Source organism: Zonotrichia albicollis, chromosome 27, assembly GCF_047830755.1.
Source record: "Zonotrichia albicollis isolate bZonAlb1 chromosome 27, bZonAlb1.hap1, whole genome shotgun sequence".
In the NCBI taxonomy this organism is placed as follows: Eukaryota; Metazoa; Chordata; class Aves; order Passeriformes; family Passerellidae; genus Zonotrichia; species Zonotrichia albicollis.
The window spans coordinates 98,219-125,945 of record NC_133845.1 but is presented as its reverse complement, the minus strand read 5'-3'; the positions used below and the strand labels follow the sequence as shown (position 1 = coordinate 125,945).

The following is a 27,727-nucleotide window of genomic DNA, read 5'->3' as shown; positions in this document are numbered from 1 at the left end:
AGTGTGCTGTTGTGAGGGTCTTCGTGTTCCCATCTTTGGGGTTGCCTTCATCAGAGACCAGGGTTTCCTCTGGTTTGTCTGTTGGAGCCTTGTTTGCAGAGCACAGTCCGGGACTGGAGGTGCAGCGGCTGTGCTGTGGATGGTGGTGACATCGCCTTCCCACGCATCATCTCCCTGCTTTCTGCAGAAGCCACCTTGGAGCTCCCCTTGGCTCAATCCTCCTTCCTGGTAGCCTGGGTGGGCAGGGTGCATCTGCCTCACTTGGCAGCCATGGCATAGGGGCTGAGCAGAGCTCCAGTGGGGAGGATGAAGGTCTGCCCGAGGGCTGCAGTGGTGGCTTTGGCAGTGTGAGTACTTAGCAGGGAAGCCCACTCTGGGGCAAGGTGTCGTGACAGCCATGCAACATTTGAGGAGACAGTAAGGATTTTGCTGAGTGGAAAGCAGAGCTTCCTATGCAGTGAAGGAAAGTTCCTCTTGCTTTCTTCTTACCCACATTCAGCAGGCTGGCTGCAGGCAGCTATGGGAGGAACAATGGCAACTCTTTGGGGAAGGTCTGCCAGCTCTGAGCCAAGCCATTCCCAGGCTGTGTGGGCCAAATATAGGTGTAAGGGCAGTTTTCCAGTCAGGTTAGCAGCTGCTGTAAAACTGAGGCAGAAGGTGCTGCGGTTAGTGGAAGAGGCTCTGTACAGCAGAGAGGTAATGCAGGTCTGGACTGACTCTGAACACAGCAGAGCCTTCTGCAGCACTGGTGAAGGGGAATCTGAGCAAGGTGCTCCTCTAAGCTCTTTGAGCAGAGCTTGTCAGAAAGGTGCCATCTGCCCACTTAGTCCTTTCTGATGCGTCTCCCTTGAATAGAGTGACACAGTTACAGACAAATGCTTACAAGCACTACACATGAGAAGACTGGTGTTTTATTCACCTGTTTATTACAGCTTACCTCAAAACTTTCTAAAGGTTTGTACATACAAGTGCAAAAAGCTATAGTAACAACAGATGTGTAGTCTGTTCACTCTCATTTGAGTGCAGATTTTCTTTTTACTTTGTGACCACTGTAAATATTTTTATTATTATTGAATACTTTATTATTTTTTTCAATAACATTTTCATATAGAAACACAGTTGTCACCATAACCTACTGGGGAGGTGTTTACAATGCTCCTGCAATGGGTTTTCTCACTGGTACAAGCATGGAGAACACAGTTGCAGGCTTAAGAGACTTGCCCTTCTCTGCTGCATGTATGTGCCTGAACAACCACAGCTGCCATTACTTGAAAGTTTCATCTTTGAAGATGCGGTGCTGCAGGAAATGGAGGACTGCCTTATACTAGATGAGTTTTCTCCTCAAGACACAATGTGAGATCAAGCTATTGAGATCTCTGCCTGAGTCAGGCTGAGGTAATGTGGTCCCTTCCATACTGGCTGGTCTTTTTAGCAGGGCCCTTGAGTACTGTGAAGTTCACCTGGGACTGAGCCGTCTGCTAGTGGGATGAATTTCAGAAGTGAGATTAGCATAAAATTCCTGTTGTCACAGGAGAACTAACATTGTTTCGACATTGCTTAAAATGTGAGGTGAAGGGTAGAGGAGATTTTAAAGTGTGCATGTGAGGAGGGTGGCATTGATATGTATGGCTCTCCTACAGTTCAGGGCACAGTACTCTTTAGGAACAGAAACGTCATGGAGCAGTATTGTGGGCCTGCTGCCATGTTAAACTGTGACAAGACCTCCTAGGCAGCAGCAAGCTGTTTTGAGTCCACTGGGGCTTCCCCACACACCAGCTTGTGGTGCAAGAATTAATGATGGGGAAAGCTGCTGCTCTTACTTTGAAGCAAATTGTCATCAAGCTGCCCTGATCTGAGCAGTTTCTGCATACTTGCAGTTCAGGGCAAGATGACCACCCAGGTCTGTCCTCTGTACATCTGGATGCAGTTAATCTCTGAAAGCCCTGTAGGTGCAGGTGGAGGAAAACTAACAGAAAGCATAGTGCAAAGCAAAATGTCACATTTCCTCTAGCCTTGCTAAAAACAAAGGAGACTTTCCCTTACTCTGGGGCAGTGGGTCTCCTTGTGCTCAGAACCCATAAATAGCCATACAACTAGCTGCCAAAAAAAAAAAAAAAGTTATACTATCAGCTTTACAAGGCTGTGTGGTTTCTCTCCCCTGTGTGCGCTCACAAGACAGAAGCCATCTCCTCAGACAGTGTTCCTCCTTAAAGGAAAACTTTTGCATAGTCAGGCATTTAGTTCAGCAGCCGCTCACAGAAGATCATAACAGCAGTAAAACAGATCAAATGAGTGGGGAAGGATGCAACTGGTGTCAGGAAAGGAGTCTGTGACAGTCAAATCTTTCAGTCTGTGGGAGGACCTCCTGGCATGAGCTGTGTTGGGAAGATGAGGGTGTTGTGGCAGGCTGGGGGGATGTTATGCAGCAGGAGGACAATGTTGCAGTCAAAGAGTGTCCAGCACTGTACACCCATGCTATTGGATTGAGCTTTGCAGCCCCCATCAGTCCTACCTGCATCTCTCCAGTTGCGATGGCCACTGAGTCCCACGGCTTCCCTTGAGCACATGTGTACCAACCTTAGCTAGTGAAATGGAGACCTGTTTACTGACATGACTCATTTACTTGGCTGCACATTTTTCCTTAACCCTGGCACCCCAGTCCTGTGCCTGGCTTTGTGCACAAGATGCCTGCAGTCCGTTTTTCAAGGGAGAGGTGGGAATGTCAGCTTCAACCCACTTGAGCGACCATCTTCATCCAGCTCCACAAGAGTGACCATCAGACATCCAGCATTCACCAACAGTTGCCAGATGGGTCTCTACAAGTTTGAGAATCAGGAACAGCCAAGCAAGGTGTCTGATGAGATTTGGGTGTTTGGTGGCTATTGGACCTGTTTCCTGAGGAGTGAAGAAAGTTGTGGGGATGCTTGTGAAACTTGTAATTGAGACCACAGCAAGTGTGCCACTGGGAAGGAAAGACCCAGGCCAGTTCTTCCCCGCAGGCAGCCCTTCCCAGCTAGAAAGTGGAGATGGAGGTGATGTTGTCAGACTCTATCCCACTACCCTTCCTTGCCACCTCCAGGATCTCTTGCAGGGTCTCCTGGCTTATACAGCCAAGCTCCTGCAGGATCCGGAAGAAGTCATTACGGAACTTGACCCCAATAAAAGCGTAGAGGATGGGGTTGAGGCAGCAGTGTGTGAAGCCAATGGCCTCTGTCACCATGATGGCTGTGTCCAGTTGGTCTTCCAGGAGGCAGTTCTTGGTGAAGGCTTCTAGCTTGGTAAGCGTGTTCAGGAAGATAACAATGTGGTATGGGCTCCAGCACAGGAGGAAGATGCCTGTGACCAGTATGGCCACACGGACAGCTTTTTGCCTCTGCAGGCGCTGGGACTGACACAGTGCCCGGATGATGGCCATGTAGCAGTAACACATGACCAGCAGAGGCACAAAGAAGCCCACGGTGTGGTAGAGGAAGCGAGTTGCCAGCCATGCATTGTTTCCATCAATCCCAACTTCTGGAAAATAGCAAATGCTGCGGTTGCTGTCATCTGTCCAGACTTCCATGAAGATGAGATCAGGTAAAGTCAGAAGCAATGAGCAGAGCCAGACAGCTGTGCAGGTGAGGTGGATGGAGCGAGCTCTGCGTTTGCGGTAGGTGTGGATCGCATAGACGATGGCCAGGTAACGGTCCACTGCGATGCACCCCAGCAGCATGCTACTGCAGTAGAAATTGATCTTGTGGACAGCACTGAGTATCTTACAGAGGAACCTCCCAAATACCCACCCAGCCAGGCTCTCCACCACACTGAATGGGAAGGTGAGCAACAGTGCTAGGTTGGCGAGGGTGAGGTGGAAAAGGAAGTTTTCTGTGGTGGTACGAGACCGCTTGAACCTCTCTAAAATGACCAGGACCAGAGCATTGCCCAGAGTCCCCAACACAAACATCAGCAGATAGATGAGGGGCATGAAGACCTTTCTGAAGGGGTCTCCCTGGTTGCCAACCACAGATGAGGCTGGGTTGAAGCAGAAGTAGCCCTCCAAAGAAGGGGTGGTGTTCTCAGCTTCATAGTAACCACTCAGCTCCACCTGGCTCTGGGGAACAGAGAGAGTCTTGTTAATAGAGGGGAGTTTCTCAACACAAGAACCCAGTCCCCCAGCTGCACCTGACAGACCTAGAGCACAGCACCTCCATGTCCTGCAGCCCACCTGCATCAGGAGGAGATGCTGTCTGTAGTGTGATGAGGCCCCTCTTGTGTTGGAGGTGCCTCTGCTGCCAAGAGTTGCAGCAGCAGGTGGAGAGGCTTTTCTCCATCTGTGACAGTGAGGGCTGCTCAGTCTATAATCTTTAACTGGAGTATTTGGGGATGTTTTGGTGTCCAATCAGATGATCAGTTTCATCTTCTTGTTCTTGCCAAGTTAGCTGCTGGCGAATTTTGCTTTCTCACATAGAATGGAACCCTCCTCTACCAGCTTTCCTGATTTTTCCCACCCACTTCTTATATGGATCACTCCTGTCCTGCCTGCCTGCTGTCAGGTATGAAGGTGGTAGGATTCACCACACAGCAACATCTGCACCTCAAATTCTGTGCAGTGAACCTGTCCCCTTCTTCTCATCCTCAGAGGCCTGAGAGCTGCCTATGAAAGAGCAAGGTGAGGTGGGGTCAGCAGCAGCTGGCCTTTGAGATCACTTCCCACACACTTGGAGGAAGGTGTGGGGCAAGTGTTCAACACAATGGGAGGAAAGCCTCTGAGGTGCTGTGGTGCCATAGCTACAGGAATAGGTGATGGAGAGAGAGATCTGTTGATAAAGCTTTCAGTTCTGAATTAATTGCAGTCAGAGCAGGAAAGGGAAGGGAAAACACCACTCAGACCCCAGACTGATATCCAGTAAGGGAAGTGCAATAGAGCTGCTGCAGATGTGACTTGCCCTTGGTTTGCTGTATCTTCTTGACCAGCCTGCATTCAAGCTGAAGCTGAGGGCAAGTCTTGAGCTGTTGTTGGGCTCCCTGGATGGTGGTCATGCTTCAGCTGGCCTTGCACAACAGAGAGCAGTGGAGGAGGCTTGTGGCAATATGAATATTAGTGACAACTGGGAAGAGCTCAGCAGCAGTCACCCTGAGGTCCCCCACCCACACCCTCTCTGGAGACCTATGCTGAGACTTCAGTGTTGATCACAGCGGAAGTCTCTGCTAATGCTTTCATACCTTTCACTGCCAGCTGCAGCAGTTTGCACCTGCTGCTCCTTCCCTCATCAGCTAAAGTTCCTGTCTAAAAATACCAGCCCTGCTTTACACAGTTTTAGACCTGATTTTGGGGGTTTTTGCTCACCCAAGGGGCTACAAAGCTACAAAGCTGTGACCAGCCTGGAGTTGTACCTAGCTAAGGAAGGGTGATTTATGTTTCTTCTCTCTCAGGCAGCTTTCCCTGGGTAATGCACTGGGTGAATCTGCACATGACTGTGGGGGCTTATCTAAACTCCTCTGCTACTGAAACTACCTGCATGTTTCCAGAAGAAGCCTGAGCATGCTGATGGGGCTTAAGTCTATGGGGAATTACCAAACTTGTAGAGCAGACAGCAGGCACAGGCAGTCTCCAAGCAGTAGGAGGGTCCACTCCCCAGGAGCACTCCAGTTTCCCAAGGGAATGAGTCCTTGGGAAAAGTGTGGAATAAGCGTGCCCAGCTCTTGCTAATCTAACTGTGGGGCTGCAAGCCTTTGGTGAGAAGCATTTTGTATTACTAAAGAACTTTTTATTTTTCTGATTTAGGGTATGATTTTGGGCCTTAAGAAATCCCTCCCAGTTATTTTCCTACCCAGCTTGAAAGTATTTCCTGCCTATTCTGGACCTGGACCTCTCAAGAGGAGTTAACAACACACACAGAAATCTGTGATGTGTTGGCCAAGGCCAGATCCTTGAACCTCTCTGATTAAAAGCAAAACAACCTAAAAACCTTTGCATTTTGGTGTAGTGACCAAACCAGGCTGCTCAGGCAGTGCTGGTGACTGTGCTGAAAACCCCAAACAGATGGTATGTTGGAATGGGAAATTTCACTGGGGAGAGGTTGGACTTTGAAGGGAAGAAGCTTTGAAGGGAGAAATGAAATTATGGAAAATAGCAGGGTTTGCTGGCTGGAGTGTCAGTCCTCCCTTGGAGCCGTGCCAGCACCATTGATGGCAGTGGATGGGTAGCTTGGCTGGCGTTCCGTGGCTTTGGCTGCTGACAAGTTTCCAGCATCACCTGGTGTTTGGAGCCGGAAGTGCAGAGGCTGAGTGCCACTATCAGACACCATCTGATTGCTGATGGAGAGCAGGTAAAGAGGGCTCTTACTGTAAACCACTCGTTGTGGGTAGGGGAAGCTTATGTGGAGCTGTGTTTGAATCGTTCTTGCCTGCACCTCTAAGCAGAGCAACACAGAGGGGTAGGAGTGGACAGAGATGAGTTGAAGACAAATAAAAGAGGATGAAAAATCAGAGTCTGGGCTGAGACAGGAAGGGCAGGGACCAGAGCTGCAGGAGATGTACTGAATATGTCAAGCTGAGGGTTCTGGGAACTCTGCTGCAATTCTAGGACTGGAAGTGGGTGGCTGCCTGATCAGGGATGGGATAAGTCAACAGTGAGCATGCAGAGGGACCTTTGAACAGGTCTTCTGCATGAAGGGTAGGGCTTGCTCTTCCCTGTGTGTAGGAAAAAAGGAGGAACAGAACATTTGGTAACAACTGAATCCAACATTTCTCTTTTTTGGAATAACTAATCCTGAGGTCTGCTGCAGGGAGCCACTGTAGTAAAAAAATAAATTCTGAGATGCAATATTTGAAAATCAGGGTAATGATAATGCAGCTGTGTCCTTGCCATTGGATAGCACAGCATACTCTGTAAGGTGCAGCTGCTCTTTTTCACTTGTAAAGGCTGGGAAGAGAACTATGAAGTAGAATACCTAGTGTCATCACTCCCTGTTAGAAATAGTACTTGCAATTTATCTTTCAGTCTTTAAAAGTCCTCTCCTGTAAATATACTGCATGTTCCCCTTTCAGCAGAGTGTATGTGGAGTCTGTGGAGTATGTGGAGCCATATGTATGGAAGCTGGTACATGGAGCAAGCAAGCAGGGTGGTCATACCAAGGGTTTTCACACACGGAGAGAGAAGACTGGGTTTGCTTGGGTATTCCAGTTGTCAAAAGAGACCAAATAAGGTGTACAGGGCTTTGCACACTGTGTACAGTCATTTGTACCACTGAAGCCTGGTGCAAAAGGTGCCTGGCTCAGAATAAGTGTTTTATGCCCACACTGGGCTAATGGCTGTGCAGACAGCAGAGCAGCAGGCAGCAGAAGCTGGGAGAGGCTGGCAGCACAGGATAGGACTGCTGGAGCCTCACTCTCCAGGTAAGTCACCTGGCCCTTTGCAGAGCCTCTGGTCTGTGTCCTCATGCAAGGACAGTACTTGGGCTTAGTGCTTGCCAGTACAGGTCCTGGTAGCTTTCCCCAGCAGAATACCCACCATCCCTGGATCCCAGTGGCTGTAGCCACACTACGCCAGCTCTCTGCAAGCAACAGCTTGTGGTCAAGTCTGAACTTAAGAGATGGAAGGACTGATTACGCTGGCATAAGAAACGGCTCAAGCTCTGCCTCTGCCAACAGGAGGGTTAGAAGATGGATGGCCAGAAACCTGGCCTTTCAGCCCGCCCCAGCTCTGCCATCCCTGTTATCAAGCAAAGCCAGGCTCAACTCACCAAGTCATAGGTCTCTGAGGAGTAGCTGACAGGCCCCATGGTTTGAGGGTCACGATCCCTCTCTCCTCCGGATATTGCAACAAAGTTCTTTTCTGGGGTGGAGTTAATCATTTAAGTGAGCGGAGAGGGGCACAGAATGTAACAATAGAGTATTTGCAAGGCAAATGAGCTCCAGGCATAGAGTGACCTGATTGATGTAAAGATTAACATCTAGCTTTATCATCTTTTTACTAGTGCTGTAAGTTGACTTTTAAAGTATAGTTTTAAGACTCCATATTCCTTTGGTCTATACCGCAGAAGATCCAGAACATCTTTAGGTCTTCCCTGAAAACCTTCTTGCCCACAGCTGTCCTTGTTACACCTGGTCTGAAAGGCTTTGAAAAGGTCTGTGCTAAGGACCACCCTTACCAGAAACCTCCTGGATCCAGGCACTGCTCTGGAGCTGTGCAGGACTTTGAAGCATGGGTATGGTCTGTATGATCATCACCCTCTGCCTTGGGGTCCTCCTGGCTGCTTTAACCCCATTGACTTGTAGTTGTCTTCTGCTCCTTCTGCTGCTTCACTTGTTGTCTGGGCTTGGGGAAGTGTGAGGTGGCTTGCACAGGAAAGCAAGGCCTTGGCAGCCACACCGCAAGTCTAGAGCAGGGCTAGCAGGGGCTGGGCAGCTTGACTTCACAAGGGTAACAAAGGATAATCAGGATGGAAAATCAAGATTTTCTCTGCTCAGGGAAACGGGCATTTTGTTCAGTGATGTCACAGCAACAGACTCATAGAGAGAATGCCCCGGTCTGAGTCAGCATTGCAGCTGGCATTTTGGCAGAAAGCTTTTTCTGCGCGAGCAGCTGAGGTGGTTTGACAAGCAGAGTTCTTATCCTCCTCTTGTCTAGATACAGCTGCATTAAGGCCTCTCTACCAGCAAGGACTCTGGTGGGACTTTGGACTGGTGAAGGAGGAGGTGGTGTTAATTCTTCTGAGCACTGCTGGATTACAATCACTCGTGTTTCTTAGATCCCGACTTGTTGGGCACCTGCTGCCCCGAGGACATCGCTGTCCTCCCCTGCCGTGAGGACTTCTGTGTGCACCTGCACGTGCTCATCAGCTTCTGGGCAGTTTTACCTGAGAGGATGGAGAGCAGCAAAACCGGAGGGAGGACGTAGGGAGCTCTCACTGTGCCTCACTGACAGGGAGAACACAGATTGAGTAAGCCCTTTGCTGCAAGAGCTGAGGGGTAAGGCGAGTGGGAGATCACTGGGCCCGGGAGACAGAGAGGTCAGGAAGGATGTTCTCAACCGGCTACAACTGGAGGGCGGAGCTTGTGCTTTTGCTGCTGAGGGTGGAAAAACAACCACCTACAGACAGATGTAGATGTGAGGAACTAGATAAAACCGGGAATGTTCTTGTCCTTTTGCATCATTTTGAAGTCTAAAAAGACATCTTTAAAGATAAAAGCATGAGCACGGCCAGAACAGAGAACCCTGTATTTTGGAAAAAACATTTGAAGAAAAAATTGTCTGCAAAGCAGTAACTACTAAGATTACACTCCCATTGTGTCTCGCTTTGTCAAAATCCACGTCTAAGTAACACCGGTCTAAAAACAAATGCCAATCCCCAGCCTGCCACGATCGGCGGTTACGACTCCTACAGCTGTGGCTCCGTCCCTCATTCTTACGTTTGTGTTGTTTTAATGGGCACATAGCGAAGCCCCGTTACGTTTCCAGGTTCAAAGGGGAGGGGCAGGTCTGAGGGAGCAGCGCGAGCGGCCAGCGCGGTCAAGCGGGCACCGCACGCTGGGCGGGACGTGACGCGACACGACGCGTGGCGCACGCCGAACGTACGTACGTACGTGCGTGCGTACGTGTGCGTGTGGGGCGGGCTGGTGCCGCCCGCCGGGAGGGGGAGGGCGCACAGGAGGAAGGAGGAAGCCGCCATCTTGGAGCGTCGAGTCGCCATAACAAGGCACCGGGGGAGCGAGAGGATTTTGTACCTGGGCGAGGGGGAGCGCGGCTGGTGGCGGTGAGGACGGGCCAGGGCGGGCATGGCTCCGTGGGAGCAGGGCGAGGGGGCCGCTGCTGGCGGGCCGCGCCTCGCGGCCTGCGGCGAGAGCGCGGGCCTGAGCGGGGCCTGGCGGCGCCGCGGGCGGGGCGGGGACGGCCGGATCGGGCCTGGGCGCACCGGGACCGGCGGGACCGAGGGACCGCGGGGGCGGGGCGGGCCCCGAGCAGCTCTTGCTCCCCGCCGGCTCAGGCGGCAAACTGCGGCCGCGCCATTGTTCGCGGGCGGGAGGTGTTGGTGTGGCGCAGCTGCGATCGGCGGGCGGCGCCGGGCCCACCGCTCTGCCCCGGGGCTCCGCACTGCGGCCCGGGCTCACCGGGCACACTGAGCACCTCAAGGGCTCCCTTTGTGCCGGGCCCAGCCGATGGAAAGGAAAAGGTCCGGAGCTGATGCCCCGGCCGCCCGCCCGCGCCTGGAGAGCAGAGATATGCGATGGAGGCCTTTTTTTTTTCAGTCCGCTGGTTTGCGAAATGGTGGCGTCTCTTTTATCGGAACAGGGAGATTTTTTTCGGTTCCTTGAGACTTGCGGGTTTTTTTTAAACTTGTGTTCTTCTAAAGGATAATTGCGAGCGTGTGGGCGTAAGGGACAGAGGTTTCATTTCCTGCGCTGTTGGAGAACTTCTCGGCGTTAGCAGTCGGGTCTCATTGGCGTCTCTGGCTACCTTCGTAACTCCTCTGGTTTTTACGAAGTTAATGGGCAAGAGAAATACCTTTTCGAAGATGCCTTGAAAGTTAACTAGCAGAAAATCCTAGTATCGCAAACTTTAAAATTTTGCTGGAAGCCAGCACTGACACACCTTAAAACAGCTGAGAAGTCGGAATTCCTTTTCCACTCTCTTGAAATGCTCTCTTCAATGTGCCTTTTTATTCACTGGGACAACATGCGTTTTGTTGTGAATGCCGGGGTTAGGAAGCAGTAGTCTTCTGGTCTTCCCTTTGTGTTTTCCCAAGATGCGGATGCTCAAGGCGAGCCAATAGATTTTGTTTCAACAGATTTTGGACTGGGGACATTTTGTCTCCCTGGTACCATTGTAAGGAGTCTTTGATCCATGCTTGCTTTATGTAAGGGCCAGACTTTGCATTGTCTTTCCACAGTTTTGCAACCTTTTTGTTACATACAGAGTCAATATTAAGACATGTGTATGAAATGTTATCTTCCAAGAACCACATAAGTTGTTGCTGACTACAGGAAGGTAAGATCACAAGCAGGAAGCTGCCTGACCAACAGTGTTACTGCCTCAGTTCAAGCTCAGTCACTCCGACTCAAAGAGGCAGCTGCTCTCAATTCAGCATAATGGTGTTTCATCCCTCTTCTGAATAGCCTTAAATCAATACCCGGTTGAAAACTGGGGGTAAGCTGGTTGAGCTAGCATTTTGGGTTGGAGGAGTGTAAGCTGTTGTTTTGGGTTTACATAATCTATATTTCCCATTCAAACCGAACAGGGCAATCAATGTAATGTAAGCTTTTTGTCAGTTCTAACTGGAATGTCCGCTTGCTGTGGTAGTCTTGCTTCTTGTCACAAACTTATGCATAATATTTTTCATGTTTTTGGGCTGGTTGGCTGCATCCTGGAAGTGGGGGAATTGAAGAGCCATCAAAGCAATTGATACACTTAATGGTTACTTTATGTGAGGGGATAGGTAGTGGAAGGTCGCTGAAAGTACAGCTATTAGGGAAGTTTCTTTGGTGTCTAAAGATGTTAGGCAACACTTTCTAGAAAGGCAAAAAAAAGTTTGATGCATGTCTTTATAATTATCACTGAGGAAACAAAAAAGCAAGTGCTCTTGTTGCACACTGCCTGGGAAGAAATTTTTCTAAAATACAAGAGTACACTGATGTGATTTGCATAGACAAAAATCCACATACTAATTGTTATTGTCTGCTTCTCTTTCAGATTGAAGCAAGTGAATTGTGATATAACTGAACTTCAATAGAGGGCTTTTTTTAAAAAAAAGTTGTTCCACAGTGCATCAGAGCAAGTTACTGCTTTACTTTTGAGTGACTTACAGGTGCTTGCCTGCATTGCAATAAAGGACTCATATATTGAGCAAGACTTATTTATCTCTTCATTTTGGAGAGTCTAATAAACTGTTATTACAGTTTCTGTACTGACTTTCAAAGTTTTGAAGTCTAAAAAGACATCTTTAAAGATAAAAGCATGAGCACGGCCAGAACAGAGAACCCTGTTATAATGGGTCTATCCAGTCAGAATGGGCAGTTGAGAGGCCCTGTAAAACCCAGCGGGGGCCCAGGAGGTGGAGGCACACAAACTCAGCAACAGATGAACCAGCTGAAAAATGCCAACACAATCAATAATGGCACTCAACAGCAAGCACAGAGTATGACCACTGCTATTAAGTAAGTATTTGTATTGGCTGCCGTAAAAGGAATGTTTAAAAGTTATGTATGGGAAAGCATTCTTGGATTCCCCCTTGGAAAATGCTGTCTTCTGTTATTTTGTCACATGGGTTGTTAGAAGTGTCCTGTCATGTACATTACGAAGAGGCTGTATTTCCATGTGTAAGCTTCTCTCCAACAGTTACTATTGTGAAAATCCAATTTGATGCTGTGCTTTTCTGAGTGTGAGCCACTGTCAGAGGTAGCCTAGCTTTAGAAGCCTGTGTTTTTTGCTTGTTGGAAGTGGTGCAAGAGGGAAGTATAGGAGTGAAAAGGAACGGAACTGACATTTAAGACTGAGAAGGAAATGCCACCTGGTCTCAGTCTAATTGTTTACGCCTTTCAGTTTGTTGCAGTTCTTTCCCGTGGTGAGAAATGCTTTAAAGTCATTTATCTTTTGTCACTGATCTTAAATAGTAGTACCTGATCTTCTCATTGTAATGCTCTGGCTTTAATTTATCAAAGGCTGAGCTGAGAGGATACAGTCCCACTGTGATATCCTGCTCCCCATCCCAGCTAGTTTTGGAAGTGTGCTGGTTGGAATTTCTAAAAGGTGTGAAATATTTGGATGGTATGGTGATGTGTTGCTTTCCTTTTTTGTGTTTTTTTTGGGGTTTTTTTCCCCCCCATGGATCCTCCTCCTCCTGAACAGCATTGGCTTTTATTTTATTTTGTTAATTATTTGTGAAGGAAGTGCTAGCTCTCCTCAGAGAAAGTGTGATGGAACACTCAGGTTCTTAAAATCTGCCTAACCTGCTCCCTCCTCCTCTTTTTTAAAAACGTATTATGTGGTTACTCTAATGAATGTTGTGAATTAAACTCATCACAATTCACGCATAACTTCCTGGGGCTGGTGACAAGAAAGACTTTCTCTCACTCTACAGTGACTTTCAAGAGAGGATGGGTATCTGAATCTCACGGAGAGAAAACAAAGTTTAGTCAACAAGTGGAGTGATTGCTTACTAAGTTTTTTCACCAGAAGCGTTTTTTACCTTTTCACCTTACTTGGGGGTTAAGAGTGGATGTTTCTTGGGCAAGAGAATTTTTCTTTTAAGTCATGAAATATTGTTGTGTGGGTTTATTATAGCCAGTTTCTGTTATGTGACTAAGTGCGTGCTCAGTTTTATATCTGTTCTGTTGTTTGATTCAGTGCCATAAAAATGGGACCTGAATCATGACTGGATAAAGATTTCTCAGACTTATTTGGCAGACAGGTGATTTTGTCTGTTTACAGTTTTTTGCCTGTTACATCCTGCTTAGCTCACAGAGGACGTGAGCTCATATGTGTAGGCGCTTTTAGCTTTGAGGAGGTGAAAATATTATATGTTCATCACTATATCTAAGAAAAAAAACCTGCAAAATCAAAGTATTCATTATTTAAACATTTGTTTTCATTTTATTTTGCTATAGACCTGGTGATGACTGGAAGAAGACTTTAAAACTCCCTCCAAAGGATTTGAGAATCAAAACTTCGGTAAGGATGATTGAATTGTAGGTATAAATATTAAATAAAACTGGTGAGAGAGATTGCAGTGGTAAAATACTGTCCTGAGTGAAGGCTGAAAAGTAGTTCAGCTCCCGCTGTTTTAAATGAAGAATTAATTTGTTCTCTCAACTGCTTGTGAGTGATGCTATGCTATTCTTGGAAAGCTCAGAAATGGTGTTCACTGTGGATTTCTTACTTTATTAGTATTATAACATGACACAGGCAGCCTCTGCTTCATGTGAGGCAGATGGGAAGGTGTCACTGTATACACTCAGAAGCTGTGTTTGGCTCTGAGAAAGCCAGTGTTTCCTTTGCTGCTCTAGGGTGTTGCATTGTTGTTGTTGACTTAATGGGAACTCTTGTGTAGTAATTTGTGGTCTTCCTGTACAGGCAATTTCAGATCAAATTAACAGCTGTAGGTTGTATGACCTGATCTTATGGATGTGCTTATTTTTTTTTTTTTATTATTATTCAGGACGTGACCTCCACAAAAGGAAATGAGTTTGAAGATTACTGTTTGAAACGGGAGTTGCTGATGGGAATTTTTGAAATGGGCTGGGAAAAACCATCTCCTATTCAGGTTGTTTTCAAACTGACTACTTAGATGCTGCTTTTAACTTCTGTAGATGTTAACTTCTGTCGATGTTAACTTCTGTAGATGTTCTTATGCCTAACTGTCCAATACTTATGCCATCATTGGGGAAAATTGAAGCTGTGAATGAAAGAACTTGGTCTCTCTTGGGAAAAGCAAGAATTTCTAACCCCCAACTAAATCACTAAGTCAATCTTTGAGTGACTTAGTGATGGGACTGCCTTTACACTTTTGAGACATTTTACTTGGATTTTCCTTTTCATGCTGGAGATGTTAATTTGATAATTCTCTGTTCAGTAACAGTGCTTTCACATAAGTAGTCCCAGAGATCTGTTCTATAAATTTTCCAAAACTGAGTTACCATTGGCTATGTACCTTTAGTTGTTAAAAATATGATTATGGCTTTATCGCAGTGTTGGCTCTTTTTATTGTAATCATGTGGAAGAAGAGTTATGAAGTTTGTCGGAGAGAGAATAATATCTTAGCAAGTTTACTTTTCTGTACCTCCATCTTTCTTATACTTCTAAGGCTTGTCCTGTTAAGAACTGTTAAACTTTGGGGGGTGGAAGGTTGAATTACCTTTTAAATGGTCTCTCAAGGTTTATCACTGACACAGCTTTACCACCTCATCTCTTTAAGGCATGAGAAAACTATGGCTGGCTTTGTTTATAAACAGATTCTAATTATGGCACTTTTCCAAAAGGCTGAAATTTCTTTAGATGTTCCTGAAAAAGGGAGTGAAATTAAAAATACATGGGGCCTGTGTTTGGGTGGCTGAAGATTTTGAGAAGTATGTCACAGGAATATAGAGGCTGGAATCACATGGGCTGAGGTGGTTCTAATGCTCAGATTAAGGGGGGAATCTTTTTCCTTAGGAGGAGTTTGCTGGTGACTGTCACTGTCTCTTCACTATTTGTTTTCCCAACTTTTCACTTTTTTCCTAATGTGTTAGTATGGGTTTACCTGTGGTACCTGATCCCTTTCTTACGATCAGGCAAGATAGGGACTTCTAGGTGGGAAGTGCTGGGGGAGTTCTTTACTGATGGGTTTAACTTCTTCCTGTTCTGAGTCTGTCATGCTTGTAGTTCCAGGATAGTAATAATAATAATGGTCATGAAACAGTCAGCTTTCATGTGGTATTATTAGTGAGGGGAGTCAAATTTGGTCAGCCTCTTCAGTGAAACATGACTTATGATTAATTGCTCGTGCACTTTCTGTCCTTGCATTTCAGGAGGAGAGCATCCCCATTGCTTTATCTGGTAGGGATATCTTGGCTAGAGCAAAAAATGGAACAGGCAAGAGTGGAGCCTACCTCATTCCTTTACTTGAACGGCTAGACTTAAAGAAGGACAATATACAAGGTCAGTTGAGGTGGATCACACTTAGCTGTTGCCAGGTAATGGTGTCAGTCACTACATTAGAGACTTGAATCTAAAACTGGTTAATGAAATTGGGCAGTGTATGTTATCTGCTTGTACTTCCAGAGAAAGCTAATGAGGAGTGATGATGGGGAGGTGTAATTTGCAAAGTCCCACAGTTGTTTTCAAAAGGTTCAAATAGAAGAAGGCTTGTAGACTTTTCTGTCTTGCCCTGGAAGGTGAATGTGGAATAATAATAAGCAAGCATGCTGGCTGGGATACTTGTGCAATGAGTGCATCAAGGACTGGAGAACCCTTGCATGGAATTTGCCTTGTCAAAAGCAGTTGCTAGGTCTTGTTCAGGATACCTGGACTGGAATTCCTAGACTGTGCTTTTCATTGTTTTACATGAAGTCTCTGTCTCCTCTGAGGATGAGTTTTTAAGATACAGGGTGTTACTAATAACTCACAGTGATGTTTTTAACTTCTAGCAATGGTGATTGTTCCCACCCGTGAACTAGCCCTGCAGGTCAGTCAAATCTGTATCCAAGTCAGCAAGCACATGGGAGGTGCCAAAGTGATGGCAACAACGGGAGGAACCAATTTGCGAGATGACATAATGAGACTTGATGATACAGGTCAGAGCATTTTAGCTATGCTAAGGTTGCTGTTTCTTTGTGGCTTTTGCAATGGGGTCGTGGAATTTCTGCTTGGTACTATTTGCCTGTTTACAGAACAGACTACAGTGTCTTGTTTGGTGTTCGTATACTGTTGTCATTCTTCCAAAGTGTTCATATGAAACATGGCCATGAATACTGGAAGGAAACTGGAAAGACAGTTTTAATCATCTTAACATTGTGGTGTTTTTTTTGTTTGTTTGGTTTTTTTTTTTTGTTTGTTTGTTTGTTTGTTTTTCTCTCTCTTTTTTTTTTCACTCTCTCTCTTCTAACCTTACAGTGCATGTGGTGATAGCTACCCCTGGGAGAATTCTCGATCTCATCAAGAAAGGAGTAGCAAAAGTTGAGCATGTCCAGATGATAGTATTGGATGAGGCAAGTTGCTTATGTTAAATGTTCTGGGATTTTAACACCAAGTTAAAGAAATTATGTGTCTCAGTTAGTGTCCTTTTGGTGCACAGCAGTGATTCAAACTTGCTTAGAGACATTGTAAGGTCTCCTCCATTTCTGAGTATTTTTGAGAAACTGTTTTGACAGGAAGAATTTTTTGCATGTAAATCTTCTAAGAAAACAGCCTAGGAAGATTTGCCTTTCTTGTCTTTGCTGATGCTGAAGAATAGAGTAAGTCTATTCTGCAACAAAGAAATGCATTTCCTTTGGTTTCTGTTTGAGTCAGCTGTGCTTACCATGTATATAAATGTATATAAAATTGACTTATGAACATCTAATAGCATAAGCTTCTGAGTGAAAATATAGTAGTTTGAAAGCTCTTGGATGGCTCTGGTGGGAGCCTTGGTAACTGTTTTTTTTTCCTTTCCCCAAATGTGTAGCTACCAAAAGGCTAAAATCTTACACTATTATTTTAACTTGCTGTTTATTACTTCTGTTGTTACAGGCAGATAAATTGCTGTCTCAAGATTTTGTTCAAATAATGGAAGACATAATCCTCACACTACCTAAAAACAGACAGATTTTGCTCTACTCAGCCACTTTTCCTTTGAGTGTGCAGAAGTTCATGGTGAGTGGACATGTGTCCCTGTAGGTACGATGATGGTGGTGACATTGTGCAGGACGGGTGTGAATGAGTGGTGCATAGCTGTTAGTGTTTGGTATTTTAAATACATCTAAACTTCACAGGTTTAATCTAAATCAGCCTAGGCCTAAGTCTAGGACAGAAGTTTGAAAGCAGTTTTTGACCTGCAGTTGCATTATTGGGAAGCTAGGTGTATGCCTATAAGGTGCTATTTTCCACTTTGTATATTAGTTAAATCATCTGTGTGGATTTGCTTGTGGAGGGTGCTCCTGTTTGGCCTGCTTAGTCACCTTGGATATATAAGTAATTGTGAAAATTTACCCACCCTGTTTTCAGCATAGCATGAAGAGTGAGTGGCTAAGTAGTGCATCCTTGCCTTGGAGGAAGTTATGTGTGGTGTAGAGTGGGAACTGCATACATTGTTTTGCACGTAGATCTGCCTGCTTTATGAATATCTTTATTTTTCAGAATTCCCATTTGCAGAAACCGTATGAGATAAATCTGATGGAGGAGCTGACCTTGAAGGGAGTTACTCAGTACTATGCCTATGTCACTGAGCGTCAGAAAGTGCACTGCCTCAATACACTCTTTTCCAGGGTAAGGAGCAGGGCTGTGTAGGGAACATACCAGAAGCTTTTTCTCTCTTGGGATCATGAATAAGGCTGAGTATTTTAAAAGCAGCCTAATGAAAGTTCTTTATCAAAATATGTTATGTATCTAAGGCTAATAATGCATGCTTCTTGTCCAGCATCTCTGTGTTACAGAACTTTCTTAATTGTTTCCCTTCCTATACAGAAATATATCTGATTTAAATTACCAGCAGCATACTTGCTGTGCTTTCTTTCTACATGGGATTTAGACGTGTCTGGGATCCTCTGTTAGTAAAATGCTGCATTTATTGAGAATACTGTTTATATGTTCAGCTCCAGATTAACCAGTCGATCATTTTCTGCAACTCCTCTCAACGGGTTGAATTGCTAGCCAAAAAGATCTCCCAGCTGGGCTATTCCTGCTTTTATATCCATGCTAAAATGAGGCAGGTGAGTATGAAGTCTTTTCCACCCCACCTCAGGTTTTACTGAACAGCCGAACTAAGTCTCATGCTTGCTTTAAATTTGCATGTTCTTCATAAACTGAGGCATGTATTGCTTTGCTATAGCTTTGGTTTTAGATACTCACTGCCAACCTTCCCCCATCCCAGCTCTCTTTCTGGACTATTCAGTGTATGTGTCCAGTTGGTATTTTACTACTTCATGTCAGGGTAATTAGTCCCAGTGTAAGCACTAACTGCAGCCAGAAGGCCCAGTTTTTAGTGCTGCTGCCTTGCTTTGGCAGCATGGGGAGCCAGGATAGAGCACACAGTGTAACTAACTCAGATGAAAATGGGCCTGAATTAAATTACAAAAACCACGGTACGTAGTAGCCCATTGAGTGCCCGCTGTGGCTTTGCAAACAGTAATCTTGCACTGTGACTGCAGGGGAATATGAGAAGTTGAGCCGATGGATTGAATCAAACCTCTTGGTGAAAGCTGTGGCTATACATACATAACCATACATTTGTGGCTGTGGTGTTGCTGGTACAAAATGCCATTGCAGCTCTGCTGGTGCGGAGATTTCTGTTAATTGTACAGTAGCTCCTGTACAATACTTCCTCTAGCTTCACGCTATTAAAAGATGTCAGAAGGCTGAAGTGATGCATGTAGAACAGGCTTACTTTGAAACATTTTTTTTTAAATTTTATATGTAAACTAGGATAACTTGCTGCTCATGCAACTGACAGGTGGTGCCAATGTTTGCTGGGGCAGATGCAGAGCAATAATTGGGCAGAAACAGAAGTGGTGGTGTTATTGAGAACAGAGAAATATGGAAGTGGGTTTCTTGATGTTTGATTTTTGTATGCTTTTGATCAGTCAGTAGATGATCTTTTTGGATGAGTGCAGCTAAGTTTCCAGAATGCTTCAGCTTGTTCATTCCCTCTCTAAATTTCACTCAACAGTGATAGTACTTAATCTTAGTGTAGCCCAGAGTGAGGTGTTTGTGAGGGGAGAGTCTTCACAGATAACTGACTCATCCCACCCCTAATTCTGTTAAAGGAAAGGAAAGTTACTACCAGCTTCAGTTTTTGGGGGAGTGAGTCAAACATTTGAAATTTGGCAAGGGGGAGCTGGAGAAAGAGAACAGTCAAAATATCAGTTTAACTTCCTTGATGTGATTTCAGGTGATTTTTTTCTTTAGATAGTCCTTTTCTGAGATAGTTTTGATGCCACCATAGGAGGTTTTAAAACACAGTAAGTTAATTGCCTTTGTTGAGAAATGGGATCAAAACTCTGTAGAGTTAGTTCTTTAGAATATATGGTAAGAAGTGCTACAAAATTTGTACTGGCATCTTGTTTCAACTCAGCTGTTCTCTAACGACAAGGGGAAGAGGAAATGTATGCGATTGAAGTTGGGTGTTAGTTACTGGAATATACCTAAAAGTAACAGCTGATTGGTTTGTGGGTTTTGGTTTTTTGTTTCTCTTTGTTTATATGTATGTATTTCCAGGAGCACCGCAATCGTGTATTCCATGATTTCCGAAATGGCTTGTGCCGCAATCTCGTTTGCACTGGTGAGAGTTCCTAAACATTTTCCTGTTTCTAAAGTTTATGATAGAAAGTGCATTATCCCAGTATTGTAGATCAGTTAGCTGTAATAAACCAAAACAAGATGTTTTAGTAAAATGTCACTTTGTCAAGCCTGCCTGTTAGCAGGGTGCAGCACTCCTTTGGGCATTAGGAATTTTGTCTTTTGTGAAGGTGCAGCTTGCCAACAAATAATTTTACTGCAATAGTGTTTTTATTTTCACGTGTGAGGGTTCCCTGAGTTGTTGGGTCGTAAACTGTATGATATATCAGTACAGATGTGACTATGGTCATATGATGTTTTGATGATTCTTTTAAGTGTTTATAGCTCACTTTTTCTAAATTCTTCTGTAGTTTTGACTGGCCTGAGTATGATCTGAGTTCTTTGTTGTATGGCCTATTTATGGCAATACCTGGCAGTGTCTGCTGTCACTACATATGTCTGGGCCATCTTAACAAAAATCGCTAGAAGCAGAATAGAAGTAGTTGAGGTGATGGAATGTAGTTCAGGTCTCAAGTCTGTTGTGACACTGGCAGTGCACAATTCTGTGTGAAGAGATGCTTGAGAGGAACTGCTCTGAAATAGTGTAATGTGGAAAAAATAGCTTTGTGGTTATTTTTTCTGCGTAGATGTGCAGATCTGGTGGTTTTTGTTTTTCTTCTTACATTATTCATGTTTACAAGGTATACAGAGCAAGAGGAAGCTGTAACACGATTGTATGTAAACTGCCTTTGATACAAGGAAAGCGTATATTTGGAAACTAGTGCAAAGCAATGTTAATCTTTACACCCTAAACGCTGTCAGCGTTTGAGCTCATTGAAATTAACTTCCTTTGTGATCTGGATTGTCTTTCAGATCTGTTTACCCGAGGTATTGATATCCAGGCTGTGAATGTGGTGATAAATTTTGATTTCCCAAAGCTGGCAGAAACTTATCTTCATCGCATTGGCAGATCAGGTGAGAGGAAAAACTTGTTTTAGGTACAACTTTGCTGAGGGCTGTGATGCTTTTTAGCCTTGAATTGACTTTTGGTTTTTTATTACTATATTTGAGAATTACCTTAGGTAGCTTTGATTTTTCTGACAAATTTATTTTTGGGTATCATTTCAGATGGCTGTCCTCACTGAGGATATTATCTGAATAAAGGGCTGTTCTCTTGAAACTGGCCTGAACAATCTAATGGGGGAAAAAAGGAGGCATATCTTGCTTTTATCTCAGGAGACTTACTATTGCCCCTGTTTGCAGTTGGGGAAAATTCTGTACTAAAATCTCAGCTTCAGAGTGTCTCAAGCCTAGAGATGTATGTGTCTTTCTTCTGCATGTGTTTTGAGATATGTTTCTACTGTCTGGGAATCAGCAGAATTGGCCCTGGAGAAAGGCAAAAAACAAAGGAACTTGGTGTAGTTGAACTTTATAGTTGAGGCTTGTTCAAGAGCTCTGGAAGACTTTTTGCTGGTGATTATCCAGGAGCTTTGGTCAGAGCATTTTGAACCTCCTGAGTTTTACTCCTACAGCACTACAAAACTCCTTACCAAAAACTGATGTGAAAGGTGTAGACACCTGTGGCTGGATTGTTTTTAACATCACAGAATGATACTAACTTCACTGTCTGCAGATTTTTTTTCTGTCAGCCTCTATGTTAACTCTGTTCAGTTTAGGTGTATGTTTTTGGTTTTTTGTCAAGGTCGCTTTGGTCATCTTGGCCTGGCCATCAACTTAATCACCTATGATGATCGATTCAACCTGAAAAGTATTGAGGAACAGTTGGGAACTGAAATTAAACCCATACCAAGCAACATCGACAAGAGCTTGTATGTGGCAGAATACCACAGTGAACCTGTAGAAGATGAGAAACAGTAAACATGCAGGTATGTAAATGCCTTGCTGAATAGTGATGTGTTGAATGAAGGGATGTTGTTGATGTGTCAGTGTCACCTCAGGGGAAGAGGGAAACTGATGTGATGAAAAAGCTCTGAATGTAAAAACACGGATTTGAAATAGAATGTCAGTGCAAGGAATTCCATGGATGTGCTGAAGGTGGGAGGGATGAGTATTTTTCAGTTGTTCTAATTGAAATGCTAACCATGTGTTAAGGAGATCAAAAATGGGGAAAAGGGTGAGTGGGGAATGGTTGATGGAGTACTAGTAGCCTAATGAACTCTTTCTGTATTGTAAGCTGAAATGAGAAATTGATGAGGGGCAGAGAGGAAAGTAGTCCTCAAAAAGGTGAGGAGATAAAATGGATAGCTGTGAGAACAGAGCATCAACCAAGGCGTAAGCACCTCACCAGCCAGAACGACCAGGTTCAAGCAAAAGGTGCTGCCTCTTGTATCCTTTGGTTCATAGAATTGTTGTAAGTGAACAAAGTAGGGAGTGAAGCTGTAATTCATCTTTGCTGCCACTTGAGGTCGTCTACGTAGTTTCAACAGAAAATGAGGTTTCACTATTGGAGACTCATCTAAGTGCTCCCTCTCTGATCAGTGTCTCAGGAAAAGCTGCTGAGTTAAGTCCTTTTATAGGAAGAAGACTTGCCCTGGACTGCAGTCAAGCTAAATTGGCTGCAGGATGATGATCTGACCTGAGTTAAGATGTCATGCAAGATCCATCACTATACAGTTTGGGCTGAAAATCATTCTTGTGTGTACTCTTCTCAGAGGTCAGGAATTAGAAAGACAATACCAGTGAAGCTGCTGAAATTCTTTTCAGATGACCAAAGATAAAAAAGTGGCTATAGAAGCAGGCTGCTTGATAGCGTTAAAATGAACCTGTGGTTCCTTCTTTGAAGTCATCCAAGGATAGCCCTAGATAGTCATACCAAGCTGACTTGAAAGCTTCTGCTTTGATGATTGAACCTTCTCCATGTCTATAAATAAATAGAATACAAAACAAGTAATGAATGTGGAACAGGCTCTTGGATGGTAAGGGTTAACGAATGTGGACAGCTTCCTAAGGGGAATGCTGGGACCTTGCCCACGAGCAGTTTGCTGCTTCCTAAAATACAAAAAAACAGGAGGTAGTCATGTTCCATAGGTACAGAAGGGCTTTAGCATCACCTCTTTCTACAAAGCTGAAATTGGTATTGAGCTGTTCAATATGCCCTTTGCCTTTTGAGAGCTGTTGCATAGTTATTGTATGTGATTCATTACTTTGTGTTCTGGTTTTGTATAGAACTGATTTAACTGAGGGTGTTGTGGTTGTTTGTTTTATTGGGTTTTTTCTGCCTTTTTTCTGGTTTTTGATTGTTTGTTTGTGGGGTTTCTTTGGTTGGTTGTTTTGGTTTTTTTTCTTTTTTTTTTTTTTTTGTTGGTTGGTTTTGAGGGGTTGTTTTGTTTGTTTGGTTTGATTTTGGTGGTTTTGTTGTTGTTTTGTTTCATTTTTTTTTTTTAGGCTTTGATTACACATGCCAGAAGGTGAAGCCCTATGATCCAGATCTGTGACACATCGTTTCTTTGGGGATACCCTTCTCTTTGTGGGTTTTTCTTCATCTTTTCATTTCGGAACTATGAAGACTAAAAGAACTCGGCCTTTTTTTCTCTTTAAATTTGGCAGCAAGGAAGAAAGAAGATAAAAGGAAGAATGTCTTTTTGTTTTTCCACTTTTTGCACTGTGTGCTGATTGAACATTAGTTGCACTAACTGCTGGTTTTAAATTTTGTTTTCTTTGGGCGGGAGGGTCAGCAAGGGAAGAAGAGAAACCCTGAAAAGAGAAGAATCTTGATGAACACGAGCTTGTCTGCTATTTCAAATTCTTTAACCATTGACTGAGTGCATTTCAACTTCTCCCTGGTTACTCATCTGTTTTTTAAGCTAAAGAGCTTCTTACTTATTCGTGCAAAGTGCCTTATGCTATGAGACCATTCAGAATATCACCTTTCCAACACAGCCCAAGGAATCAACATCTGTTTTTGGTTTCAGGTCAAAGTTCCCCTCTCTTTCCCTTCTCCTCCTTCCCATGTAGTCAAGCCCAGGGCTGGGAGGTGAAATGTATTGGTTACTGGTAATACTCCTTTTTTTTTTTTTTTTTTTTTTTCAACTTTTAAAAATTTTTTTAATTTTTTTTTATTTTTATTGGAGGAGTTGATATGCATCTGCAGTTCACCCAAACTGTAAATATCTGTATTTAAAATGAAACCAACCTAAAATCTGGGCTGATTAGGTGCAGCATCATAGCTCCAGAAGGAAAGAGTAGCCTGTGATCCTTTGCAGGAGCCATAAGAAAAGCCCTGTGCTCTAGCAGAACACTAAAGACTGGTTTCCATGAGTCTTCATTAGTAGTTACAGCACTTGATAGGTAGACTTGTTTCAGAGCCATGGCCCTCTTTCTTCTGGTGCAGTGTGTCCCATAGAAAATCAGATGTGTATATTGTACAAACTTTGTAAATATGATTTTTTTTTTCTGTTTGGGTTCATATATAACTTTTTCTTTTATGATGAAGGTTGCTGAGGTTAAAGGGATTAGACTGATTATGGGAGCAGCTAAAGATGAGAGGGGCTCAGTTTTCTGCAACACTAAACAATGAGATGTTGTCTGACTTCTGTGAACTGCAGGCCACCACAAGTGTCCCTTGTCAGGGTGGATTTACTCTGGTGCTAGCAACAGTCCTGTACTGCTCCTATGGAAGAGATCACTTGTGGGGCACCAAGACTTCCAAATCCATAGCTCAGCCTTTTGGGAGATGCTCTTTGATTTTCCCCTTTAGAAGCTTCAGGAACTTGACAAGCTCTGAAGGAGTCCATGACCTGTGTTCCACCATGGTTTGAGGGAAATCCAGTGGGTGTTGCTGAGCAGTATACGCGTAAGGTGTGGATTTGGGTTTGAGAGACCATAAAAAAACCAGTTTGCGTGCATAAACTGATAGTTCTGGAGCTTTGTGGAATTGATTCACTTCCTGCAGTGCTGCGTTTTCTGCCCAGAGTGGCCTCTGTGCAGAACTTGTGAGCAGGTAAGGGCAAACCCCTGTTAATGTCAGAAGCTGCAGGAAGCTGCTTGCCAACTACTCTTGTTTGCCATGAGTTGCTGTCTGTCATTTTACATTGTATATTGCTGAAAAGTGCTTTCTGGTCAAATAGTGTTGCTTTAAATTGTGCCCCTCCCAACATGCTTGATGTTTGGCCTGATCTACAGGCAAAAGGAGTGAGACAAATCAAAAAATTACTCTTTTTAAAATCCCTTTTAGCCTGTTAACCACCACTGTCAGGAGGCACCTGGGTGAATGCCATCCCTTTTGCTCAGTCATTTATTGCATATACAGATGCTGCACTCACACCATGCTTGCTTACTTCTGAGGCAGGATTTAATTGTCTTAATTTCTCTCCATTTTGACCCTTTTTTTGAATTGGAGTAAAATAGTTTGGAATTGCAAGGCGGACTAGCCATTCCTTTCCCTGATGATCATAAATAGAAGCCAGGTGCCTCCTGACAACAACTTTACAAGATTGAAAGGTTTTTGTGTTCGGGATGTTTTTCTTCTTTTGTCAGCAGTGACTCCATAATTGTAGCAAATGCTGCACTAGAATACAAACTCAAGAGCTTGGTCTCTGTGAGCCACATAGCTTATATCTGACTGGCAGGTACTAAATGTAAACAGTTTTGGGGTGCTTTTTGAGGGTGGGGGGTGGGAGCTTCTGGGTGGTAACTTTGACCAAAAGTAAAATCTTGCTCCTGTACTGCAGCCAGCTTATGATTTTCCAGACAGAAGAGGGATCATTTTAATGCAACAAAGACATGAAAATGTAAATAAATTTTGTATCTCACCAGGGCATGCACATGTAACAAGAACAGGATAGCGATGTCAAGTCGGGTGTGTGTGCTCTGCATGGATTTGTGGTAGGTTAGCCTGGTGCCATGCATTGATGGTCCCTCTTGAAGCACAGAACTTTTGAAAGTATTACTTTAAAATTGGCCTCTCATTGAGGAATGGCACTTACCTAAACTATCGGGGGCACCATTTTTAGGTGGCTTCTTCTCAAGGAAGAAGCAGCCTATTTTTGGTGCTAGTAGGCTATCTCAAACAGATGTGATCTTGCAAATGGAAAGATGCTCCAGAAGACTAGGATAATCCTAGTTTTGATTTTTTTTTTTTATTTTTTTTATTTTGTGTGTGGGGGGCGTTGTTTTGGGTTTTTTTTTTTTTTTTTTTTTTTTTTTTATTGTTTTTCCTTCCCCTTTTTGTTTGTTTGGGGCTTTTGTTTGTTTTCGGTTATTTTGGTTTGGGGTTTTCTTGGTTGTTTTGTTCCCTACCAAAGAGTAAGGAGTGTGTATAAATCTTGGCTTCCTGAGATTTCATGTGAGCTCCAGTTTTTGCTGGTTATCAGCCTTTATAGATGGATTAGTCAGAACCTTCAGTGATGAGCCCTAGGTCAAATACTTCCTCTGACAAAATTGATGAGAATGAGGACCTGATGTGTTCTGCATTCCTTTTTTGTTGGAAGTCTGAAAGTGTCACTCTGAGTCTCTGAAATGGAGTTTCACAACTGGATGAGGTGGCTGTGAAGAAGGAATCTTCAGCCCCTTGAGAGAACCTATAGGCCTGTCTCTGGGTGTCCACTGTCAGGTGGGCACTGTAGTTGCTGGAGGCCTTTCCCCAAAGGGAGGGGGGTGGGTTGGTCTCAAATACATGTTTCAATTTCCAGAATGAGATGGGAGCATCTTTCCTTGCCCTCTGTGACTGTTTTTGTGGGTAAGAACAGGGAAGCTCAACATGAATTCATGTTGTGTTATATGGTGGTATCAAATCATCTCATTCTGATCTTCTGTTTATTTTTATTTGGGATGGGGGGGGGGTGGGTGTCTGCTCCAAGGATTTAAAAATGCTTCAAACACTTTTTTCTTTACAAATGACTGATAGGACACAAACCTGAGCAGATGGCTGTCTTGCCTCAGTTTCTGTAAGAGAGGTTACAGAGCTGTCATGCCACATCTCTTGAGCTGCTGTTGTGGTGGTTCTTGCTCTGATGCTGAACTTCATAATGCTGCTGTGGCTGCTGGTCATTACTTCCTGAGAACAAAGTGAATTTTGTTCCCACAGACTTCAGCAGTTCAGCTACCATGGTAGAGGTTGGGCAGCTGTAGTCCTTGCAGGGAGTTTTCTGCTTGCTGTGAACTTCTGGTTTTCGAATCACAGTTTATCTTTGTAATCAACCAGGTCTCTGGACCAAAGAGCATGCATCTGAACTTCACAAGAAGGCTTTGGCAGATTATCCTGTAGGCTTTGCTCAATGCATCACTGCATTGCTAAAATGCCTCTGCGTGGAAGCATTGTTAAATTCTGCTGTAGACAAGTTAGGGAGGAGTGGATGGGGGGGTGGGGGGATGGGAGTAGGGATGTCTTTATTAAGATACAGCCTTGCTGTATTTTAACCAGTAATTTTGGGGAAGGGGTGTCAGGAGAAGAAAATAGTCACTGTTCCCCTTATTGAAAGAAACTGGAACTTTTATTTCAAGAAAAAAAAAAAAAATTTGCAATTTAGGTGGAGTGTCATAATCCAGTAGACCCTAGACAAAGGGTTGCTATTCTAACTGTAAACCAGCAAACAATATGGTCTAGTCCTTCAAGACAGTCAAGGGAGGGAGGGGAAAATTGGCTTTCTGTTAAATTGGCAATTGGCAAACTCTCCAGTGGAGCTCAGATTTTGTTGAGAATGTGTTTTCTCTGGCTTTGTATGTGTTGCAGCACTGACTTGTGAAGAGCTTCATGAGTTGTGAGTGCAAAAAAGATGAATGGAAAAATCCTGATTTTGTTAATTAAACTCAATAAAAGCTCCCTGGAACTCCCATTTGTTCTGT

The 27,727-nt window shown here is 44.2% G+C and overlaps 2 protein-coding genes across 2 annotated transcripts; one reads left to right on the top strand and one right to left on the bottom strand.

Annotated features, from left to right (window-relative positions):
• Positions 1-809: 809 nt before the first annotated feature.
• Positions 810-7,778, bottom strand: CXCR5 (C-X-C motif chemokine receptor 5). Its single transcript, XM_005494655.4, has 2 exons — positions 7,725-7,778; positions 810-4,090 (listed from the first exon to the last, which is right to left on the bottom strand). The coding sequence occupies exons 1-2, from the start codon at positions 7,761-7,763 to the stop codon at positions 3,014-3,016; spliced, it is 1,116 nt and encodes a 371-aa protein (XP_005494712.3). The 5' UTR covers positions 7,764-7,778; the 3' UTR covers positions 810-3,013.
• Positions 7,779-9,577: 1,799 nt separating this feature from the next.
• On the top strand, positions 9,578-27,467 carry DDX6 (DEAD-box helicase 6). Its single transcript, XM_074559557.1, has 14 exons — positions 9,578-9,737; positions 11,672-12,135; positions 13,585-13,648; positions 14,136-14,240; positions 15,484-15,613; positions 16,102-16,248; positions 16,568-16,666; positions 17,187-17,305; positions 17,789-17,917; positions 18,244-18,360; positions 19,865-19,928; positions 20,798-20,899; positions 21,627-21,810; positions 23,330-27,467. The coding sequence occupies exons 2-13, from the start codon at positions 11,936-11,938 to the stop codon at positions 21,800-21,802; spliced, it is 1,452 nt and encodes a 483-aa protein (XP_074415658.1). The 5' UTR covers positions 9,578-9,737; positions 11,672-11,935; the 3' UTR covers positions 21,803-21,810; positions 23,330-27,467.
• The last annotated feature ends 260 nt before the right edge of the window (positions 27,468-27,727 follow it).

Bases quoted from the DNA above. Each gene is read 5' to 3' on its own strand.
- CXCR5 (XM_005494655.4), bottom strand. From the start codon at position 7,763: ATGGGGCCTGTCAGCTACTCCTCAGAGACCTATGACTTG. The intron at 4,091-7,724 runs GTGAGTTGAGCC...TCTGTTCCCCAG, and splicing joins CCTCAGAGACCTATGACTTG to AGCCAGGTGGAGCTGAGTGG.
- DDX6 (XM_074559557.1), top strand. From the start codon at position 11,936: ATGAGCACGGCCAGAACAGAGAACCCTGTTATAATGGGTCTATCCAGT. The intron at 14,241-15,483 runs GTTGTTTTCAAA...CTTGCATTTCAG, and splicing joins AAAAACCATCTCCTATTCAG to GAGGAGAGCATCCCCATTGC. The intron at 16,249-16,567 runs GTCAGAGCATTT...CTAACCTTACAG, and splicing joins AATGAGACTTGATGATACAG to TGCATGTGGTGATAGCTACC.